The sequence below is a fragment of the Canis lupus genome, chromosome 13 (assembly GCF_011100685.1).
Source record: "Canis lupus familiaris isolate Mischka breed German Shepherd chromosome 13, alternate assembly UU_Cfam_GSD_1.0, whole genome shotgun sequence".
Taxonomy (NCBI): domain Eukaryota; kingdom Metazoa; phylum Chordata; class Mammalia; order Carnivora; family Canidae; genus Canis; species Canis lupus.
The window spans coordinates 27,859,774-27,883,440 of record NC_049234.1 but is presented as its reverse complement, the minus strand read 5'-3'; the positions used below and the strand labels follow the sequence as shown (position 1 = coordinate 27,883,440).

The 23,667-nt window shown below is 46.1% G+C and overlaps 1 protein-coding gene across 4 annotated transcripts in view; it reads left to right on the top strand.

Moving 5' to 3' along the window:
- ASAP1 (ArfGAP with SH3 domain, ankyrin repeat and PH domain 1) overlaps positions 1 to 23,667 on the top strand; it is a 357,363-nt gene that overhangs the window by 67,035 nt on the left and 266,661 nt on the right. For all 4 annotated transcript variants that reach the window (XM_038555531.1, XM_038555529.1, XM_038555530.1 and 1 more), the window contains exon 3: positions 12,207 to 12,333. In XM_038555531.1, the coding sequence (XP_038411459.1) occupies positions 12,207 to 12,333 (127 nt within the window). The remainder of the gene's footprint in view (positions 1 to 12,206; positions 12,334 to 23,667) is intronic.

The following is a 23,667-nucleotide window of genomic DNA, read 5'->3' as shown; positions in this document are numbered from 1 at the left end:
CCCTATGTTGTAGCACATACCAGGACTTTATTCCTTTTTGATGGTTGAATAATATTCCATTCTATGGATATACCACATTTTGTTTATCCATTCAGGGCCATGTGGATTGTTTACACTATTTGGCTACTATGAATAATGCTTCTATGAGCATTCATATACAAGCTTTTGTGTGGATGTGTGTTTTCATCTCTCTTGGGTAAATACCTAAGAGTGGAATTGCTGGGTCACATGGTAATCCTGTTTCACCTTTTGAGGACCTACTGGATCATTTTCCAAAGTTGCTACATCATTTTACATTCCCACCAGCAGTATATGAGGTTCCAGTTTCTCTACATCCTCTCCAACACTTGTTACTTTACATCTTTTTCATTATAGCCACACTAGTGAGTGTGAGTGGTGTCTCACTGTGGTTTTGATTTGCATTTCCCTAGTGATTAATAACATGGAACATCTCTTCATATGCTTATATCTTCTTTGGAGAAACATGTATTCAAGTCCCTTGCCTATTTTATTTTTTAATTTATTTCTAAAAGATTTATTTATTTATGATAGACAGAGAGAGAGAGAGAGGCAGAGGGAGAGGGAGAGGGAGAAGCAGGCTCTATGCTGGGAGCCCAACGTGGGACTTGATCCCAGGACTCCAGGATCGTGCCCTGGGCCAAAGGCAGGGGCTAAACCGCTGAGCCACCCAGGGATCCCCCCCCCCCTTGCCTATTTTAAAAATCAGTTATTTATCTTCTTATTGTTGAATAAATCTCTCTTACAAGAGATAACATTTTGGATACTTATCAAGTTTATGATTTGCAAATATTTCCCTCCCCTTCTGTTATGTGTACTATCTAACTTACTTTTTTTTTAATTTTTATTTATTTATGATAGTCACACAGGGAGAGAGAGAGAGGCAGAGACACAGGCAGAGGGAGAAGCAGGCTCCATGCACCGGGAGCCCGATGTGGGATTCGATCCCGGGTCTCCAGGATTGCGCCCTGGGCCAAAGGCAGGCACCAAACCGCTGCGCCACCCAGGGATCCCTAACTTACTTTTTTTAAAAATTTATTTATTTAGTTTGGTGGATGGAGGAGGGGCAGAGGGAGAATGAGAGAGAGAATCCTCAAGCAGACTTCCCGCTGAGCATGGAGCCCGCTGTGGGTCTCCATCCCAGGACCCCAGGATCATGACCTGAGCCAAAATCCAGAGTCAGCTGCTTAACCAGCTGAGCCATCCCGGCAACCTTCTGATTTACTCTTTATAACAATATTTTGAGTTGAATATTGTTACCCCATTTTACAGAGAGGAAGCTGAGGCTCTGAGGCAGTGAACTGCTTGGCCAAGATAACACACCTGCTAACTCAGAAGATGGTACTGAAACCCAGGAAAAGATAAGTCAGGGCTCTTCTACTTTTATTGGTAGAAACCCATGTCAGACCAACTTCTGCTAAAGAAGTTGCTTATATAACTGGGACCTTTAGGGGCTGGCCTGGCAGCAGGCATGGTATATAGATTATGCAGAGCCAGTGATTCAAATGATGTCACCAGGATTCTCTTTGTCCCTCTTTCCTTCCCTCCCTCCAGCTCCTTCTGTCTTTTGGTTAGCATCTTTAAAAAAAAAAAAAAAAGATTTTATTTATTTATTAATGAGAGACACAGAGAGAGAGGCAGAGACATAGGCAAAGGGAGAAGCAGGCTCCCTGCTGGGAGCCCAATGCAGAACTTGATCCTAGGACCTTGAGATCACGACCTGAGCTGAAGGCAGATGCTCAACCGCTGAGCCACTCAGGCGTCCCTGGTTAGCATCATTCTTAAGCACGCTCTCTCATGTGTGGCAAAGATGATCACCAGTAGCTGAAGGCTTACTAATAAGTCCTTTGAGCTAGAGTATATCTCTCTTTACCCAGTTCTCTTTATGGAGAACTGCTCCATAAAGCTCCCTGATTGGCCTTGCTGAGGCTGATTGCTTATTGATGAGAATACCCATTAGTGCTGCTTTCAGGAATCTAAGATTCTCTGAGTAGACAGCCAGGACCCAGCCCACTTGTTGGGCACTTGGAAACTTATGATTGACAATCTCTGGAGAGTCATGTGGAGTCTGGGAGCGGATAGTTCCTAAAAGAAAAGGATATGAAGGACAGACAGAAAAAATAGCTGGTGTCCTGTCCTGCAAGGTCTGTCTGAACTGCTAAATTCAGGATGCTGAAATGAGTTGGGAGTAAATGAAAGTTAATTCCTAAAGGTAGATATTGGGAAAAAAATCAGTTGGTTCATAAAATAAAAGATACTGAAAATAATCATCTCCAGATCCAATCAACAGTGTGTTCTCTGCTGTCCACTTAAGCATAGCAATTTTGTAAAGTAGTTTGTATAATAACCTCTAAATCCCTACGGCCAGAGCAATAAGACTAATTTTTCAAAAAAAAATAAATAAATAAAAAGCAGGGAACAGAAGCTAGATGTATCTGTCAGAAGGTTTGCTAGCAATTGTAGAGGTTTTTTTTTTTTTTTAAATCAGAGCCCCTAGTGTGATGTGGAATGTTCACATTTGAGAAAGATGTTAACCAAATAGCATATGCTAAGAAGAAAGCTCTGCAGTGGGTGGGCAATTTTCCTTTTTCAAATAGAGCGATGCCCTACATTTGACATAATTAGGAAAAAAATTCTGTTATAATACAGCTCATTGTTATGTGGGTTTAAATACCTTGCAGGTGAAATCATACTTTTGAAAAGCAACAACTGGATACTGTGATAGATTCATATAACATAGGGTGCCTCAAACAGGGCCTCCCCAGCCCGGAACCAATGGACTACGGACTGCTGATGGCTTGCAAGGTGGATCTGAAGACAGAGTTGGTGGCCTTGTGGCATTTGGAGTTGGTTGTAACACTGATGTCATAAAGGAATTCATCAAATTATAGGATGTTATTGTCCTAGTACCTGAGAGCTTGTGCCCCAGGCTCCTGGTTTGAACTACAAGGAAAAGGCCAAAGGAGGTGAAATTATTTGGCTCTGCAAAAGGAGCTGATCTGTCTGGCATTCCATGTTCCTTCTCAATGCCAAAGTCATAAATAGCTGTCATTTATCAAAGTTTTCTTCTTGAGTAGTGTTTCAGATGATCAGCAGCTTTGAAAAGTGCTCATGAAAGTAGGTCTAACTGGGCTTTGGACAAATCAGAGAGAGAGCCATACATGAAACGACCTTTCTTTCTTTCTTTCTTTTTTTTTTTTTTTGAACTTTATATTCATAGGTCACCTATTTGAAATACATATTTATTTCTGTTTGGATTCTCTGAACATTTCCTCAGTTGTGATGAAAATTTGTGTCTCTGCCTGCATATGAGGACAGGGACTGTCTTGTGTATCTTCTTGGCTCCCAAGGAGCCTAGCATAGGACCTGTTTAGAATACAAGTGGTGATATTTGTAGCTAGCATTTATTGATCATTTTCTATATGCCAGGCACTGTGCTAATAAGCACTTTGCTTGGAGTATCTCGGTTACGCCTCACAATGACCTTATGAGAGAAAGGTCTTCTTGTTATTCTTCTTTTAAAGGTAAAGAAATTGATGTTAAATACTTTGTTTTAAGTTAACAATCCCTGTGAAGTGGCAGGGCGGGGACTTGAACTCAGGTTGTCTGAATCCAGATTACTCACTGTTAGCCACCAGAAAGGTTATCTTTCTATGAACTGATGGGTTCCAACAGAATGTCTCTACCCATTGGGGAATGTCCTTAGGTACTCAGGTCACAATGGTCTCATGTCTGAAAATGCCCAAGGCAGGAAGGATTTGTCAATCCAGAAGTAAAGTGGACTTGGTCAAAGAAGAAGTCTCCCCTGTGCTCTGCACAAGCTGCAGGGCTGCTGGGATCAGAGAGGAGCGGGTTGTTTAAAAAAGAAAAGTCACCACTTCCCACTGTTAGCACAGAACATCTCTCTCCTTGGTCCTCATGACTTCTTATCTCTTACTGAGGGGTCCTTAAAGGAGGGAGGAGAGGATGGGAGGAAGTAAAAGGCCCATCCACTGACATGAATTGCCCTCGAGCTCCCCAGTTTACCTGGCTTTGGAGAGAAGGAAAGAAAACGAGACAAGAGAATAAAAACAGGAGGAGGAGTACCACTCCAGTCCTGCAGTGTACCCACAATCTTCTTGCTCAAAATTAGGGGTGTCGGTTCACTGATCTTGTGCTAGATTTTATGCAGTTACGGTTTTTAAATAGTAGGCAAATGCCTCTAAGCGTTCCTTGATACTGTGATGCAAAGGTGAGCAGAGTGTTCTTACATGGGAGGGGGGGGATCAGGTATTTTTCTGAAGACACGGTCTTGAGTCCCTTCTCTAAAATGTAACTGGGAAAGGTGGAGGAGTAGGGGGAGCCTTGGGATCCAGGATACCTGGGATCTGGCCCTGGTTCCCCACAAATCTTCTGGGGAAGTGGCTCTGATAGTCTGTGATGATTTCAATGATGAAAGCAACTTGGAGAACCACAATTCCTCCTTCTAGTTCTCCTCCCAATTCCTCCCACACCCCTGCCCCAGTGAATGCTCATTTATCCATCCATCCATCCATCCATCCATCCATCCATCCATCCATTCATTCTTCTTCTTTTCACCTATTCAGTGAGCATCTTTCAAGCGTTTAGGGCTCTGGGATTGTAATAGTGAATAAAAAATCCTCTGCTCTCAAGGAGCTCACAGTCTGGTTGGGGAAATATAAATATTTGAAAAATGGTGCCGTGGAAAGGAGTCCTAAAAGAGGCATGTTCTCAGTCTTGAGATAGCACAGAAAGTGGGCCTGAGTGTGATGAAGTCTCAGTGGAAAACAAAACATGTTCGTCAAAAAGAAAAGAAAAGAAAAGAAAAGAAAAGAAAAGAAAAGAAAAGAAAAGTACCTTGGATGTTCTGTAAGTTCTCATTTTTCAGGTTAATGTGTGTTTTTCAGAAATAAACTAAGATTTAAAACCACTCACTCCTGTAGATTGCAGGTTTTTAGGAACCCCATGTAACACCACGATTCTTCTTCACTGGAGGTTGTTGTACTCATATTAGAAATGATGTAGTTCATAAAAGGGAGCTGGTTCAATCCAAAACACATTTATTGGGAGCCCCTGGGGGACTTGTACTAGGCAGTGCCTTCTGTGGGCCGAAGCCGGCGGGGTTTACATTCAGACTGAATGTGCACGGTAGTTCTCCACTGATTAATCGTTGACCTTGAGCAGCTTGTGCATGTCTCTGAGCTCTCTCAGCAGAAAACATGAGGAGATTTCAGGAGACGGTGCTTGTAAAATGCCAAGCCTCGGCCCCCAGGAACCTCGGGGATGTAGGTGATACACAGAAGGATAGATTCAGTCCCCCAGCGCCCTCAGGGGTTGACAGTCTGGGAATTTTGTAGTGCAGGAAAATCAGTAGGAAGATCTGAGTTCTGAGCTGAGCCCTGCCACCCACAAAGCCACTTGTCCCTGGGGTGGTGCTGTCTTCTCTGGGTATAACAAGTCTGAAGTCCCTCTGCATGATGCCAGCATCCTCCACTGCTTCTGCAGAGTGAGAAAAAACTATCTTGCAAGCATCCACGGGAAGATTAGTCTCACCTGGAGGAATGGGCAAGGGGGTGCTCTCCAGACCAGTCAAGCTTGCATTTGAGTTGGGTTTGTAATGAGTTTGTAATAACCTGTAGACTCTATGCAAGAGAAAATTATCCTGGGGCTATGGACCGTCTGACTTGGATGAGCTTGTGGCGCAAGGTGGCTAATTGCACGGACTGTGAAATCAGACTGGTCAGTCTTGCCAGGTGACCTCTAGGCTTCAGATTTTCCCCTCTTGTAAAATGGGGACAATGTCAGTACCTGCTTTATAGAGTTGCTGTGAGTATTTAGTGAGGTCAGGCCTGCAATGACTCAGAACAGTGCAGGGCATATAATAAGCACAACAATTGTCAGTTGATAGGATTTCACAGGACAGACAGAAATATATTCCTGAGTTCATTCAGTTGATATTTATACTATGAGCCTTCGGGTTCCAGCACTCTATCTGATCCTTCTCTTGTCTCCATCAGAAGGAACAGTCAGGGAACCGGGAGGTGGAAGAGAAAGTGTTTTTTTGTCTACAAATCAACCAAGTTCTCCTCTTTACTTCCTGAGAAACACTCAAGCGGTTTACTTGGAGGATTTAAATTAAGTACATTTGGGACTAGAATAGGCTTTTTATTTTTTTTTATTGCATGAAATTGCACGAGTGCATTTGGGAAACACTCATACAAGGCACCCGACAAAAGCAGGCTTTATTTAGCTTAGGTATAGAATATGGCAACAGGAGCCTAGCAGTAAAACACGTGAAATCAAATGCATCCCTCTCTCCCTCCGCCTGCTCCCCACCCCCACTCTGCAGCGCTTTCCTCTCTTCTAGCACTTCATTAAGATGATTGAAAACGAAGTCATAAGTTATCAGGTAAAATAAGGAAATAAGAATACTTTCTCTGGTTGCCTGGGTTGGGAAAAACATCTAACAGAGTAGCACTATGGGAAGTATAGTCAAGAGACCAATTTTGCAGGCTGTGGGAAAAGCCTGCCAGGCTCAGGGATCTAACTTGCAGTGAGATTTCGCTGTGTCTCAGTTTCCATTATTATACTCCCACATCAGGACTGTTATATGAATGAATTCTGATGCTGCGTACGTAACCACCAGTGCAATGCCTGGCCCGGGGTGGGAGCTCAGAAAGTGGTAGCACAGTAGCCGCAGGTGTGTCTCTGGTAAATCTGAGATAATTACACTGACTTTATTAAAGTTGTTATGAAGTTTAAAGAAGGAGATGTGTGGGGGTGCCTAGGTGGCTCAGTTGGTTAGACATCTGACTCTTGATTTCAGCTCAAGTTGTGCTGTCAGGGTCCTGGGATCAAGCTTGGTGTCTGTCCGGTGTCTGGCCTCCACTCGCAGTGGGGAGCTTGCTTAAGATTCTCTCTCTTCCTCTGCCCCTCTCTCTGCTCAGCTCTCTCTCTCTCTCTCTCTCTCTCTCTCAAAGAAATAAATCTTAAAAAAAAAAAAGAATGATATATGTGTCCAAAATCCTAATTCTATTCACTAAGCAAAGTGTCAGATGTACAGCAGGTATGTTTCTTTTCTTTTTTCTTTTTTTGGAAGGAATATCAGAATTTATATCTCCAGATGAGGTTTTCAATAGTCCCATACTATCCAAAAAGCATTGTCTACTATGATATCTCAGATCTTGACTGACACTTTATATGACCTAATTAACTGAAGTCTCAGAGCACTAATGCATAGTTATTATCATTGCTCCCATTTTTTGGACGTGAAAACTGAGACCCAGAAAAGTGAATTCCTTCCATAAGGTCTTATAGCTGCTGTGGAGCAGAGATGTGATCCCACGTTCCTCTTAGCTAGAACTCATGCTCCTGAAAAAGAAATAAATTCCTGAAAAGTAAGTAAACTTAAAACAAATGAAATTCATACAGCTTATAACTCATGCTCCTGCAAAGTAAATGCCCTGTTCTATCCTCTAGAAGCTGCCTTGCCTGGAATGTCCTTTTTTAAAAATAGGAACTGTATTCCATGAAATTGAGGCTTTTGTTTTATGGCCTCTAACTCATTTCTGATCCTGGTTAGTATTCACTCTGTTGGACTCTAGATACTGGTTATTTACTTCCAAAGTCCAAAACCATCATGAATGGATTTGATCTCCCAGAGGATACTTACAAGAATAAGCTAAGTCTCTGAAGAGGATTCCCAAATCTGAGATCTCATACTTTGGGAATTGCTATGCGGCCTCCCCCTCTCCTGCTTTTTTCCTCCTCCAGGTGACTAATTTAGATGTATCTGAGTCCTGGAATGAAAAGAAATGTATTTATAGTCATACTTCATGTGAAAAGCAAGTTCAAAGGGAACTAACATTGGTTGATTATTCACTATGCGTCAACTGCTTTATCCACATCCCCTCAGTTTATTTCCCCCAATACCCTGTAGTGTATAGTTTTATTATCACGCTAAGTTTGCAGAGGAGAAGAGAAGGGAGATAATCTAGAGATCCCAACCCTGGTCCACGTAACATAACGCATATTCTCTTCCCACAGTGTTGCCCTGTCCCTTGAAGGCACTGGGAGCTTTTGAAGAAGGATGTAAATTCCATCCCATCAGGTTGGGATGTTGGCTGGCACTGTTGATCTTGCTCCCAGAGAGCATCCCAAACTCCCCACCTCCACTCTCGCATCCCTGGTACGTTGTTGGACATCTTGCAAATGCACCCCCTTGGTTGTTAGGTAGGTGGGCCGGAGTGAAGCCTGTACTTGGAAATAGAAGTCTGGCAATTCTCCGATGGCAATGGAGTCAGTAAGTGCTGTCGCTGTCCATGAAAATAAGCCACCACTCTTTTTACTAAAGCATGCTACAGGGACTACTGTCTTACCCCAGTCAGCAGTGCTCAGAGTAAGAAACTGCAGGAGAAGCGTGAGGGTGCTTAACTGCATTGATGGGGATGATGATAACAAAGATGAAGTATGCTTCATACAAAGCTGGGCACACACAAGTATACGTATGTGTGTGTGTTCCTGGACCTGGAGAGGATGATATATATTCCCAAGCAGCTCCACACAAAGAAATCCAGCGTTTTAAGTTTTGCCTACATCAGACTCTCTATTCACTTTGAGATATCCAGGAATAGTTTTCAGGCTATTTGAGAAAATGAGAGGTGCAGATGGCTTGCACTGGGACATGGTTTTAAATTTAAAGAGGATTATGGCCCATGAACCCCAGAAATTGTGGGTAGAGGTGTGAACCTTTGAAATTCTAATTGCATACCAGTCTGAGGGAGGTATATGCTTACCCTGGCACAATATCTCATTGTTCACGTATTCCTTTCCTGGCCAGAGGAGATGAGGAGGAGGAGAAGTATAACATAATCCCCAAGTGAAACTGAAACAATTGATGGCAGCATTTTGAGCTCTCCAGTGAGTTCAGTCTGGAAAGAAATCCCCGGCTGTTTACCATTGCAGCTAGCTTAGCTTCTCGTAATAAACTTTATTCCTTGCGTTGTAGAGCTGGGGGTATACACAGACTCGGCTCCAGCTGGAAGGGATCTGTGTGGTCATTTTGGCACACCCACCCCTTTATTTTATAAGTGATGGCACAAAGACCCTAGGTGACAGCATCAGTTATTAGGAGAGAAAGCTCCGGAATCCAGGGCTCTGGGAACCGAGGCAATTATTCACTGACTCTAGGCTTTTAATAACAGCTCATATTTATCAAGTGTTTATATATGTCAAACATGCAGGATGGAAGGAGCAACCAACCCAGTGGAGGTGATAGGCATTAGATGACTTGCAATACAGAGGAGAACAGAATAAATACAAAATCAAAGTCAAAACGGATTTCCAGCCTAGAGGAAGTCTTTCCTGGAGTGGATGTTAAGTCTGAGTGCTGGGTGTTATACTCCACTGCTTCTTAGGGTAGCATAGGGTTACTGAGATCAGAGAGCTTAATTAGCCCAAGTTAGTAGGAGCCATATTTGCTCCAAGTCACAGGACTTGCCAGATGTAGGATGCTAAGGTGAGTATGCAGAAAAAGAGGTAAGATTTTCTTCTGAGTGACTCATACTCCAAAAGCTCATTTTCTGTCAAACACTGCCAACAAGCAAGTGACCTCCAGGTGCTGGGCTTCAACTGCTTGCTGTTGCCATCTGGCTGTCTCCCCAGAACCTCAACAAAACTTTTTTTTTTTTTTTAAAGATTTATTTATTATTTGAGGGGGGTGGGGCAAGGGGAGAGAGTCTTCAAGCAGACCCCCTGCTGAGCATGGAGCCCAACACTGGGCAAGATCATGAACTGAGCCAAAACCAAGAGTTGGATGCTTAACTGACTGAGCCACCCAGGTGCACCCCTCAAAACCAAACTTTTAAAGGGCTAATAAGGAGAAAGTGAGTGCCTGTTTATTTACTTATTTTTTAGAATGTCTCTCAAGGTTCATTTCTCAACCCTTTACTTTGCCAGAGAAAAATCTTTATTCACATCCGCTGTCGTCTGAACTTCTTCCTATAGTTAACTGAAACCCTTGCCTACCTGATATTAATGAGTACTTTGCTGGCGGCGTACTCCAGCTTCCGTACAGCCAACACAGGCAGACCAAACTCCTCGAACTCATTTCATAATGGCTTTCCTGTGCACAAAGTACTTTCTCAGCCATTATTATTTTACATCCTCACGGGATTGATTAATCTGCACATGAGGCAACTGAAGGCCAAGATCCCATAGCTAACATGTCTTTGGGACATGGCCTCTTGTTCTCTTTTCTGCTCAAGATGTCACCTGCCAGAGAGGTCTTCTCTGAACATTCCTTATACTGTAGCACCTCCATCACTTTCTTACTTTATATGTATTCCATGTTGTATCACATGATTTGTTGGATACCTCTTTCCCTACTAGAAGGGAAGCTTCTAAGAGCAGGGACATTGTCATTACTGAATCTCCAGGGCATGTCGTAGGCCCTTAGCAAGTATTTGTGGACAGTAAGGTGATGCATTTTGATTTGACAAGCACTTGGCTACTTCTCTGTGCCAGGCCCAAGGCTAGGCAAGGTCCCTGCCTTGGGTCACTCCATTGTAGTTGTGGGTAAGGACCAGATAACACTTAGCCACACAAGATGGCAGGAACTCAGGCCTAGGGGAGGCCACAGAGCCAGCCTTCTGCCCTAAGGGGGTGGTGCATTTGGAGACGAGTTTATAAGACTGCAATAAGGCTTCAATGAGAGGGATGGTGGGAAGCTTCCCAAGGGCCTAGCTTTCTTCTTCTTTTTTTTTTAAAACCAATTTTATCCAAAATCAGTGGTGAGACATTAAATGGGATTCTTTGGACTAAGTAGACCGAGCTAGTTAAAACAGCCATCTGCCAGGACCGAGGAATGAACAATCTGTTGGTACTTCATCCGCTGAAATTTGGCATCTGCTGGGCATTGTACATACACCATTTGCACCTCCGGAAATACCTTTTGCGCTCTTGACCCTCGTGTGTCCTGCGGGCTAAAAAAAACAACAAAAAACTTACATGCAAATGGAAGATTAGAGAATTATAAAAAAAGGCAAAAAAAAAAAAAAGCAAAAAGCAAAAATCTTTTCATTTGTCTTAGCATTGTAGCAGCACAGAACTCGCCTCCCAAGGACGCTGCCCGGGACCGAGGGCGGGAGGCAGGCGAGCGCGCGGGTTGCAGCCGGAGCCCCGGGGGCCGCCGCCGCCCCCGCCGCCCCCGCGCCCGCCCCCGCGCCCGCGCCCCCCCTTCCATCCTCGGTCCGCGGCCCTCGCAGCAGGAGGCGGCGCTCCCGGCCTGGCTGCCTGCACCCACTCGGGACTAAAAAAGAACGCGCACAACTTTTTTTGGTCCCTTTTCTCGCAGAACGCAGGCGTAACGAGCTCGCTGAAGTAACCGCTCCGGGGGCGGGGGCGGGGGCGGGGGCGGGGCGCAGGCTTCCGGAGCCCCCCGAGCCGGGCCGCACCCCCACCCCCGCCGCCCCCCGACCGGGGCGCCCGAGTCGGAACGATGCCCGGGGAGGCGGGGGCGGGGCGAGGGCTGTGTGGGCGGGGCTCGTGAGGGGCGGGGCGAGGCCCGTGTGGGCGGGGCGCGGGCGGCGGGGGCGGGGCTCAGGCGGCGGGGGCGGGGCGAAGGGGCGCGGGCGGCGGGGGCGGGGCGCGGCGGGCGGCGGCGCGTGCGCAGAGCACTTCCTTGTTTGTCCCCGTGACTGTAGCGGGAGCGCCGCCTGCCCGCCGCCCGCGGCCCGCCGCCCGCCCTCCGCCCTCCCTGCATCCCGCCCTCCCGCCCGCGGGAGTGTGCGCTCGGGCAGTCCGTCGGTGTCCTCGCCGCCGCCTGTCAGAGCGCCCCGGGAGGCAGCGCCGGCCGGCCCGAGCCCCGCCGAGCGCCGCGCCCCCTCCCCCGCCGCCGGCATGAGCACAGGGAGGCGGGTCCCCGAGAGCCCCCAGCCTCGCGCGCCGCTCGGAGTTTGAAGCCCCGCCGCCCGCTGCACCCGCTGCGCCCGCTGCGCCCGCTGCACCCGCTGCAGCCGCCGCGCCCGCCCTCTCTGCCGCCGCCGGGGACGGGGACGGGAGCCGCGCCAGGCCGGGCGCCGGGTGGCAGGCTGCGCGGGGCGTTCATGAGCCGCCGGGCGGCCCGCGGCCCCGGGAGCCTGCGCCGTGACTCACTCCCCGCCCCCGCTTGTGTCTCGCCCCCCCGGCAGGATGCCGGACCAGATCTCCGTCTCCGAGTTCATCACCGAGACCACCGAGGACTACAACTCGCCCACCACGTCCAGCTTCACCACGCGGCTGCACAACTGCAGGAACACCGTCACGCTGCTGGAGGAGGTAGGTCGGGGCCGGCGCCGCCCCCCCCCCCCCCCCGGGGACCCCGGCCCCTCCGCCGGGGCGCCTCGCTGCCCCCGCTCGCAGCTGGATCGGCTGCATTTCCGAGCGGGAGGGATGTGAGGGGGCTGGGGCAGCCACACCCCCACCCCCACCCCCTCACCTCCGGCTCCCAGGTGAAGAGGGGGACTTGAGGTGTGCAGCCCCCCGCTCCGTTGGCCGGGGCGCTGGAGGCGGGGAGAGGATGGAGCGAGCTCCTGGTACCCTAGGAAAAAGAAGAGGCAAGTCCTCTCCTTGTCTCGTGGGTGCCCTGCTGCCAGGCTCTTTCCACATCCTTCTGACCCCGTCCTACCCCGCGAAGTAAGTGGCGTCAGGCCCCAGAGGGCAGAGGGAGGCGAAGCAGCACGGCCAAGGTCACCAGCGAGGGACCGAGAGATGGTCCCTGAGTGCCCCTCTCCGTGACTCGGCTCCGCCAGGCGGGCTGAGCTGCATAGGCAGGGGCCCACGGGATTAAAACCCCAAAGGGTCGAGAGGAGACTCGGGCTGGCATTGCCTCCACCCCAGGAGTCTCCCCGCAGCCAGTCTCTGGTGCCTAAACCCTGGGTTGGAAAGAGAGATCTGTGCAGACAGACAGGTTCCCCTCCCGGCTCCCAGCACCCGAGGGAGGGTTTGGTTCTGCCGAGGCTGCTGCGCCAGCAGGACTTGCCCGCAGGGCGCTCCTAAGCTGTGAAGGAAGACCCGAGGCTGAGGCTGCCGGGGAAGAGCTGGCCAGAACGGGAGAAGGGAGGGGGGGGTCTGACCCTGCAGAAGGACAGCTCCCCTTATCTAGACCCTCCAGAGAGGCATTGTGGGTGTCCTGGGCAGGGCCAAGGGCATGGCGATTTCCTTTAAAATTGAAGTGAATTCGTGATAGGCCAGGGTGGGTAGGTAAGGAGGAACCCGCAAACCCAAGGGCTGCAAAAGCCTCTGAACCTCCATAAAAATAGGACATTTGCCCTGGAACTCTGCACCATCTGTAAGTGCCATAAAGCACCACTCCCCTCCAAACAAGCCAAGCCTATTTCAATCGGAAAAGACAGCAGTGGGGGGGGGGGGGGGGTGGAATTTAGGAAGGCAGATCGTTTTCCTGGGGTGGATTATCCTGTGGTTGGTTTATTTGAGGTTTGGGGAGCTCTTTCTGATAGAAGCTCACCACAGCCAGCTCTCTGTAATATTGAGAAGCTTGGGCTTCTGTGGGAAACTGCCCTTGGTACGGGCTTTGGTACTCACTCTTCTGGCCAGATTACTTGCAGAATTGGTACTCTGAAGCACAAAGTCCTAAATTTTAAGAGGGGAGAAATTTCTTTTCCTGTGGGGTCCTGTCTTTGCCTGCCTGGTGCAGTGAATTAGTCTCAGCATCGTATGCCAGTTGAGGATGCTTCTAGAGTTCTCTGTGAAGTTAATGTTGGGTTATTGAACGGAATCTTGAAATTCATTTGGAGAAATACCTCCCAACTAAGTTTGTTTGAAAGCCAGAGGTAAATGGATGATTTTTTTTTTTTTTTTTTTTGTCTTTGTGACCTGTCATTCTGTTGCAGTACCCTGACGTTTAGTGTCCGGGAATACACGGAATTGCCAGGCATTCAACCTCATAATGGGTCTGTCCTTCACTTCACTTAATTGTGATAAATTGGAACATGGTGATACAGGAGCATTTTGCATCCTTTTTGTGTACTAATCGTATATGCCTTCTGAAGGATGTGACATTGATTAGACTGAGTGGTTATTTTCCTTTTAGATAAGTTCTACGGTGCCTGCTAATAGAGCTGTCAGTTATATTAACTTTTCCTTTCTGCCCATTTAGATAGTGTTACTGTATTCTGTTTGTGTGGGGTGTGATAAGGGTAAGTAGCTGATAATGCTGTTTGTAGGGGTATATGCCCATATTTTTCAGCAGCAAGAGAGGATAGGGTTAATGTTAATTACATGCAGCCGCTCTTAATCTTAGTTTGAGGTAACTAAATTTAAATGTGACTGCAATAGATATATATATATTTTTTTTTTTTTTAAATGAGGAATACTATTCTGCAGGGTTAGGTCAGAAATTAGATCCAATGGCCATATACATGTGGTCACCTGTGAACTTGAGGAATCAGAATCAGGCTAGAAGTTCAAAAGTGTCATGTTAGATTATGGTGATAATACTCATGTCCTCAAAAATATTACAGTAAATGTTTCAGTCAGAATGACACAATAATTTTGTAATTGTTATTCTGCACTTCAGTGTAGTACTGGTCAAGGAGTCATTCCCCTAATCTGCATCTTTAACTCTTGACTCACATGCCATGAAGCTGAACTCATCATGAGTGATGGCCTTTTGCATATATGTGAAATATACCTGCTAGTTTCTTACTGATAGGTAACCACCACAGTTGAATTTTTATTTTTTCCCCACTAATTTTGCATATACGGAAGGAGTACATTGTTATAAATAAGTGCATCAGAATTCCGTTCTTAAAAGATATGGGGCTAAAGGTTATTACCTTTTGGGGCAGACCACAAAATCTTGTTGGCATATGTTTCACAAGTGAGATACTTGGAAACTTTAAGAATGCTGTTTGTGTTACTTTGTGGGTTATTCTTAGGAATAGGACTTTTGGGTACTTTTTTGGTGATGTGGAAACCCAGGAATAGGAATTCATTTGGACAGCTTGGAATTCTTTTTTAAAAAAATCTTTTTCTAGTTCCAGTTATTAAGTGCCTTTCTGTTTATTTATAAATTCTTTTTGTTCTTTGGGTTCCTAATCAACCTATAGAGGTCTCAACTAAAAAACTGTAGCTCTCCAAGCTTGGATGCCTAAATTAACCCACACTCTTCCTTTTCTTGTGTCTCATTGGCAAAGACTGCTTTGCAGATGTTGGTGCTTTTATTTAAATCTCTTTGTGATAAGCACTCTAGGAAATGGGTCAGAAATGTGTAGTAGAAAGAGTTTGCTTCTGGGCTTCACCTTTGGGGTTAAGGGGTCCGAGAGGACCGTGGGAGTTGCGGTTAGGCTGGCACACGATGAGTGGCTGCCTTTGGGAGGCAGGCATGGATTAGCTGCCTAGTTTTGTCCTGATGTCTGAGTGTTTTCCAAGCAAAAAGGCCGTGTTTTGCTTATTCAGCAGAGCACACTGACGTGTGCCATTTTACTCGTGACCATTTGGAAAGTATGAGTAAATGACTAGGAGACTAGGAGAAGACAGAGTTTTACTGAGAAAGGAGAGCAAGCAGGCATTCCAGGATCACTGTGTGGGGAGACAATAGGAAAAGACTCTCCATATAAAGGCTTAGACTGGTCAGTACTTAGTGCTTAATGAAAAGGAGAGTCAGCATGATAAATGAAGGTCTGCTTGGTTATTTAATATCGGGCCAGCGCTTTACCTTTTGTGATGATGGAGGAGACATATCCTGCCCACTTACTGAAACACTGCTCTGTGCTAGGCTTGTTGTAGGCACACAGCACACGGGATCACATTTAAGCCTCGTGGGAGCTTTATGGAGGAGGGACAATTGTTATCTCCATTTTACAGAGAAGAAAATTGAGGCCTAGAGAGTGATTTGTCCCCAAGGTCACATGGCTGGTAAGTCAGTGGAGTTAGGAAATCCCTAAACAATTAAGGCATAAAACAGATGTTCTGAATGTCTACAAAGATGTATTTCAGTGGCTTTGTAGAGAATATAAGAGGCTTCACTTTTCATTGTACCTTCTGAATTTGATCTCATGAAACAGGGGTGCCTAAGTTCCTAAGTGGCTTAGTTTTTCTTCATGTTTGCATTCCAGGGAGTTAATAGTAATACTTAAATACATTTAAGTACATTTCTCTTTTTCTTTTTTTTCCTGTGCTTTCACTTGGATATGGTTTTTCAGATTCAGATGTGGGAACTTATTTGGGCATAATTTAGGAACAGCATTCACTTAGAGCATTTTGGGGGAGCACCTGCTAGGTACAAGTCATGTTGCTAAGTCCAGCTGAGGTACTAGAATTGTTGCCTGGATTGTATTACAGAGGAGGTAATAGTCTTTGAGAAAGAGGTAAATAGGGCTGTCTTTTTTTTTTTTTTTTTAAGATTTTATTTATTCATGAGAGACGCAGAGAAAGAAACAGAGACATAGGCAGAGGGAGAAGCGGGCTCCCTGCGGGGAGCCCAATGCCCGCGGGATTCAATCCCAGGACCCTGGGATTCTGAACCGAAGGCAGACGCTCAACCACTGAGCCACCCAGGGGCCCCTAGGGCTGTCATTCTTAACAAGGCAGAAAGGGGCAGTTTGCAAATGGGGGAATGATATTAGGACATTTACCCCAGCAGTGCAGGCTCAATAACTCAAATTACCATCCAATCAGTATACAGATTGTCCGGGGCCCAGCAATGTGTCAGACTCTGGGGATACTAAAATGATCAAGTGTGTTATTAAGAAGTATACAGTCTACAAATTTTCTTAAGGGAGCTGACAGGCGTGGGTCTTGCATGAGAAGTTCACTTGTTTTAACACAAACATAGAATGTATTTGGTCCTTCCTAAACATTTGGCTGGATGAAGAAACGAGTGAAGGTGCAGAATGCAGAGCCATTATCCAGGCCTCTTTCCTTTTTTTTTTTTTTTTTTCAGGCCTCTTTCTTAATACCTATAGTTACCAGTTATCTACAAGCTCCATGCATGCTATTATCTAATGCTTACATGTGCCCCACTATTATGTTTGACCCATCTTCCAACAGTTGAATCTCCGCCTGAGATTTACTTTATTTAAGACCATAACCAACTCCAGCAGCTGCTGCATAAACTAGCACTTGCTGCCTAGTTTATCAGCTTTCAAAATTTAAGAGAAGTAAAGCAATTGCATTCTAGAAAACTTGGAGCTAGTGAATGAGATCAGACTTCAAGCCCTGGCCACAGAGGCTCTGTGTGTGAGATTCCACAGATAACACTGGAGAACCTAAAAGCATTTATCAAAGATTAATGGCCTCTTGTCATCAGCATAGACAATGATGCCTAAATGAACATGAATAAAAATTAAGACTGACTTGGAGGATGAAGAAACACTTACAGATGAAGTCTGGCTAGCCATGCATAGGAATGCTACAGAAACGGGATTCATGCCTAAATCTACTACTCAGTGTGCGGAGTTTAGATAAGATCTGAGTTAGTCCTGTGCATTGTTTGAGGTCAAAATAATATGCTTTCTTTGACCCTAACCTCTCAAAGATAAAACAAAAAAAGGAAGGATAAGTCTTCCCTTGATGCTGTTCTCTTACATAGAATTCTGGGCTCTGTGGTATTAGAGCCAGTTCAGAAGTACTGAGGGTGAGTTTTCTCTGGGTATAAGCAGCAAAGGTCAGCAAGTGAAGAATATACTTATTTGCCTGCAGAGGCAATGAGAGAAGGAAATTTCCTTTATGTACCAGAATGTGTGTGTTTTTTTTTCTAAAACAAGGCTCAAACTGCTAACCAGGTATTCCAAACTAATGCTGTCTGCCTTTTATAAACATCTTTAGGGTTTAAAAAACATTTTCCACGTGTACTATCTAATAAAACACCATTGTGGTAGCGTCCTTATCATTCTTTTACATATGAATAAATTAAAGCTCAGAGGTAAATTACTTGACCAAGGTAGCACAGGATCTCTGGATCTAAAATCCTTTGTTTCTTCTGTATTTCACCGTCTTTTGTGCTTCTCATCTGTTTTGTTTTGTTTTGTTTTGTCTTTCAGGGCTTGTAAAAATGACATCCACTGATGTTTCTTATCCATACTTGATTTCTAGGGCCAGAGATAAAGAGTTTGGGGTAGAGAAGAAAACGGGAAAGGCAAAGACCGCTCCTCTTCTCAAAGACCTCCTGTTGGATTGCTCTCGAAATCTCTGCTGTTTATAGTTAGAGACGGTGCTGCCAGCAGTCCTCCCTGGGCTGAGCAGAAGTGGAAAAGGCCCAGTGGCTTCCAGCTGTACCCTGGCATATTAACTTAGTCTGGGACGGTTGACCAGCCTGTCTTTGCCTGCGAGCTGCCTACAGCCCTAGCCAAAGAACCACTGCTCTTGGTTGGGGTTGCTGCAGGACTTTGGCTGTCTGCCTCTGGCTTCCTGGTCATCTATAGCCCCACCTTTTTGCTAGGTGCTGGGAATCACTAGACCTCGGAGTCTAATGGAGCTTGGAGAAAGTCTAGTTTGGTGCTTCCCAGCTTAGGAGCCTGATCTCTGAGGGGTCCCATGAAAGTGGTGATGGGAGTCTAGTAGTAATCACTTGCAGTATTTCAGAAAAACTAATAGATGCCTTAATAACATGGTTCAGCATTATTCATGTCACCTGTCTTCAGTTTTGGTCGAAATATATCAGCTCAGTGGCGTAGCACTGATTATCTTCTGCTGATCAGATGCTTGGATTGCCTGTTAGAAATTCCTTCCATTGGGAAGTAAAATAAGATCTCCCTCCTGTGATTGGTTTGCTCAAAGTTTTGTACCCCCATGGGAGAAAGCTCACGAAGGATGAGGATCCATACAGACCTAAGTTAGTCCTGTTTTGGAGACTGAAGTCTATAATGGAAAGGAAATTGGGCTCAGATTTGAATTCAGGTCTCAGCTTCCAGCCCAGGCTCTGCACTGTGCTCCCCCAGAAGGGCCATGGAGGCTGTTTAGTATGCGGTAGTGGGTCGCTCTCTAGAACTTGCTTCTACTTCAGAGGACTGGAGAGTAAATCTGAATTCAGGAACTTGGTATTGCTAGCCAGTCTGTTGGTGTAAATTTTGGTCTCACAAGATATGCTGTGAGGCCACAGCAGCCCTCCTTGGTGCTCGGTTAGGAGGATTTCATCAGAAGTATCATGGTCTTGGATGTTCAAACACTACCCAGACTTCTCCGTTAATGTCTGTGAGTCAAGGGAACCTCAAGAGAGGTGGTTTCCATTTAGGAAAGGGGGGGCTAGAGCCATACCTTGGCATTAGCCATCCCCACATGTTAGTTGTTAAACGTGAATAAGGGATGGGCTAGAGACCATTTTACATCTAAGCCTTAGTTTCCTTATGTGATTAATCAATGGCATTGAGTGTTAAAGGAGAGAGTACACATGAGGCACTCATCACATGACTTTGTTACTGGTAAAATGTGGTCTGATGGATGTCAAGGTCTGACCAGTAAGATTAGTCAGTCTTCCTTTTGTGGGGTGGGGAGGAAGGAGGTGAGAGGCATTCTTTCATAGGGAGACAGGCATAGTTCTCTCCACTGTGGGCCAGGGCAGCACTTGGGTTCCCTTACCTGGGTTAATTGCATCCCAGTTATCTTTAAGTCTGTGTTGGGCAGGTTACTGAACTGTACTGTGTCTCCATTCCCTCATGGGGATAGTACCTACCTCCTAGGGATGGTGCCTGCATGGTAAGTGCTCTACTTATTATTCTCATGATGTTGCTGTTCATTATTATTGGGTTAGACCCTTAAATGTATAGCTAAGAGGACAAGACTTGGTCGACTCATTTCAGGCCGGTGGGTGATGAAGAGGTCAGACAACAGAGCCAGCTATGTGCCTTCCGGGAACTGGACTGTGGAAGTGCTGATGAGACTGGAGGGAGGACTAGGGGGCAACATTGACACTTTGACCATTGGGGATCATGGTCAAAGCCAGTTTCATCTGAAGCACATGACAGCTTTGTTTTACTCTACACTCAGCTCTGGGTGGGTGCTGCTCTGAAGCCAGGGAACCACTGACCAGTGCTGCCTCTGCTGACCCAGACCAGCCTGCTGGGCCCTCCCTACTGGTGCAGTCTCACCATCTGCACTTCCTTTGCCACTGCTGATTCTTTCTGTTTCCTCCCTGCCCCCCACGTCAACTATTTTCCCTCCATTGATGCAGCAAAGCCACAGATAGCGCTGCCCCTTTTGATTTTTGCTCGGGCTTTGGGGTAATGAGCCACTTTCTCTGTTACATAATAAATGCAGGTATTCGATTCTGGTCATTTGTGGGGAAGTGCCGGGGGAAGCATTTAGTCCTTGGCTCTGACTGGGATGGAGCGTGGCAGCTATGTTGTGTGCTTTACTGATTACAGCTTGAAGCTCTGAGACCACAAGGAATTCTATTTTGGTTTGGAGGCAGGCGCCTTAAAGTGAAAAGGACTTATCCTTGACTTTACATTTCTGTCTCATCGCTTCTTTTCAGTGTCAGTAAAATGAGTTTTAATTGTTTGTGGGGTGGGGGTTTGGTCAGATCTGAAGGCACTTGACCCCACTAAGTCTTACCAGCATCTGAGAGTCCATGGTAGATTCTGGACCCAACTAGAATGGGACCTGGAGCCTGTTCTGAGCCACCCTGTGTCCTGATGCTGTTTGTGGTCACTTATGTAAGGACGGAATTGTAATACGGAGGCTCTGGTGTAATATTCTCCAGAGAACTGGAGTGTATGTCCCTTTGATAAGAGCACCCAGTTCAGCCACCCAGAAGCTAGAAAAACAAAACCAGAGCCTCATGCACCAGTGAGGTAAAACCCAGAAGAAGACTGCATTTTGGTACGAACTGTTAAAGAAAGCAGAATGGGCTGAGTCAAGCTAGGTCATCCTTTTCACTGCCATGTGTGCTTTGGATGGAGAATAGAAGCTCTTCCAAGCCCTTTTATTATTAATACAGCCTGGATAGCTTGTATTTCTGTAGCTTTGTGCTCAGGGCAAGAGCAAGGACAGCCATGTCCCCAGTGCCCAGCGTAGCACCTGACCTGATGACTGTGTTATAAAGTAAACTTGACACAGCTGGAAAAGGCCTTTCGAGACCATCTAGTTCACCTCCTCTTTTCTAAGCATGATGAAGTCGGGCTTTTCTGTTATAAGTAACAGACTCTACCTCCTCTCCCCCCAACAAAACAAAATACGGCTAGTTCAAGCAAAATGAGAACTTGCTTTAAGGACTTTCCTGGAACATGAGTGGTAGGAAATGTGGATACTCTCTTCTGGGGCAGATGACAGGATGGCAGCCCAGGCTCCTGCTGCCCTTTTGCCCCTGTGCCCTCTACACCAGCTGAGTCTCTCTGCCTGATTCACATGTTAGGGAAGAAGGATTAGACGGGTCCAGCTTGGGTCAGGACACCACCACTGGTCCAGTCAGCCTTGGGTAGGTTGCTGAGGTTACCTGATGGGTAGGCTTAAGCCCTCACCTCCGTTGAGGACTGGGCATGATGGCGATCCTCAGAGAACAGTTAAGAGGGTAGGGAAGCTCCCTGTGTACACCCAGATCACACAGCAAAGCTGGGACTAGGATCCGGATCTTCTAGCCCCGCTGTCTTCTTCCTTTATTGGCGTGAGAGCAGAATGGAGACCACAGTACCTCACAGGGTTATCAAGAGAACCGGTGGGGAAGGTAAGGCAGCTACATGCCTGGCATCCAGCAGAACCGGGAAGATGTTTACTTCTCTGCCCTTCCCCCTGCGAATCTCACCTCCCCTTGACCCTTCCGCAGTGTATTCGTTTGGGACATTTTGAAGGGCTGTGGTCAGAGCACTGTGCTGCCTCGTTGTAGCTTTCCTGATGTGGTCAAGAAAGACCAACATTCCACACAGGGTGTGGGCAGAGAAGAAACACCCCATTGCCATTTAAATCCACAGTGATGACATGGTACTCAAAAATAATCCTTCATAGATACCCAGGATGGATGGAGGACTCTGCAGAGCAGTTAGGCTCAGTTTGGGAAACTTTCTGGTTTGATTGGTCTGCTCCCAGTGTTAAATAACAGAACTGCATAGAGGTCTGACGAGGGCTTGACAGCTCTCCTTCCATTAAGTGGCTTCCTCACTGACCAGTTACACACAAAATAAAATTCCAGCATCTTCATTGTTTTGAAACGTGGGGAGTCTTCCTTTATGGTTCATTAATCATTTTTTTATGAAGCCCATTTCCTTTTCTTTGTAATGTTTATTCATGTTAATAGCACTTACATAAAATTAGATACTCCTTGTTTCCACAAAGTGCAAATCAAAATAAGCATTCACTGCCGGCCCAACAGCTGCTGCTGCTTTAATAATGGTAATATTTTTCATAGCAATGCAAGTGAATGCGCTGCCTCCCAGTAAATAAAATGGTGCCAAGTCAAATAATGCTGTCACTGTCCCAAGGTGTCCGCCTTTTGTGTTGGAGAGTTTGAGCAAGTACAGAATCTGTGAACGCTATCATGAAGCACCTGCCCTGTGCTCGGTGCTGTGCTGGATGTCCTACACACATCATCTTCTGCAGTCCTTCCAGTAGCTCTGTGGGGATGGGTGCTCTTTCCCCATTTTACAGATGACAGGCTAGGCTTAGGAAGAATTCAGCCCAATCTGGGCTCTTTCTGCTTCCACCTTGTCCTCAAGAAAAGATGTCCTGTATTGTGAATGGAATGCAAATGAAATAGAGCAATCAGGAAATAGGTGTCAGCTGAAGCATGAGATATTTAGGTTAGGGTTGAATAAGAACTTCCTGACAGGGTAAAATGCCAACTGGATGGCCATGGAAATAGCATCTTTCCCTCAGATTTTAGGATAATTTTGTCGTTGATTGGTTAATGAACTATGTTATGTACTTAGGTTCATACATGTCCTCACTTTTAGTAGATTTTAAGTACCTTGGGGTCAGGGAATTCCCCCCCCCCCCCATTCTTTACCTACTTGGCACTCAGAAATTTGACAAAAATAAAATAATAGTAAAGCCATTTGATTTATAATTGTTGAAGGCAGATCTGGTAAAGGTTTTCCAAGTATTGCTATCTGCCTGTGTACTTCAGTTACATGGCTACTGATTGTGTAGAGCAATTGGAAAAACCCTCCATTACCAAATTTTCTGAAGGTTGTGCCACAGATTTATGGCAGACCTGGATGTTGAGCCAGATTCTTGGTCTGTCCTTTTGGTGTCCACAACCTGGTACAGTCTTTCACGGCGTCAGTGAGTTCAGTAACAGTGATTGCACTCACTTTTGGACTTCTCAGCTCTGTACTGGGTGCCTTCCTTGGATTATTTCTCACCTGCACATTGCCCAGCTCATGCGTGAAGGAGCCTGGAGTCAGAGATCCTAAGTCTGTAGGGCTCCATGTCCCACACCTTCCCTCCACCGTGCCAACCTTACTTTGTTGTCATTTAGCTGCAAAGCACAAGGGAATGGCAGCGAGTCAGGTTAACATTTACTTTCATAGTGGAAACAAACACACATATACACACACAAACTAGACTTGTTTCTGCCAGTGGAAAAAGAAAGCATTTGTTCCCTTGAGTGGGAGGCATTTAAAGCTAGGTAATTTATATCTCTAATCGGGGGCAGCCAATTCATGATGTGGTATCAGAGGGATTAATGAGAGAATTGGTGTTTTCAGAAAGAGTTGACCT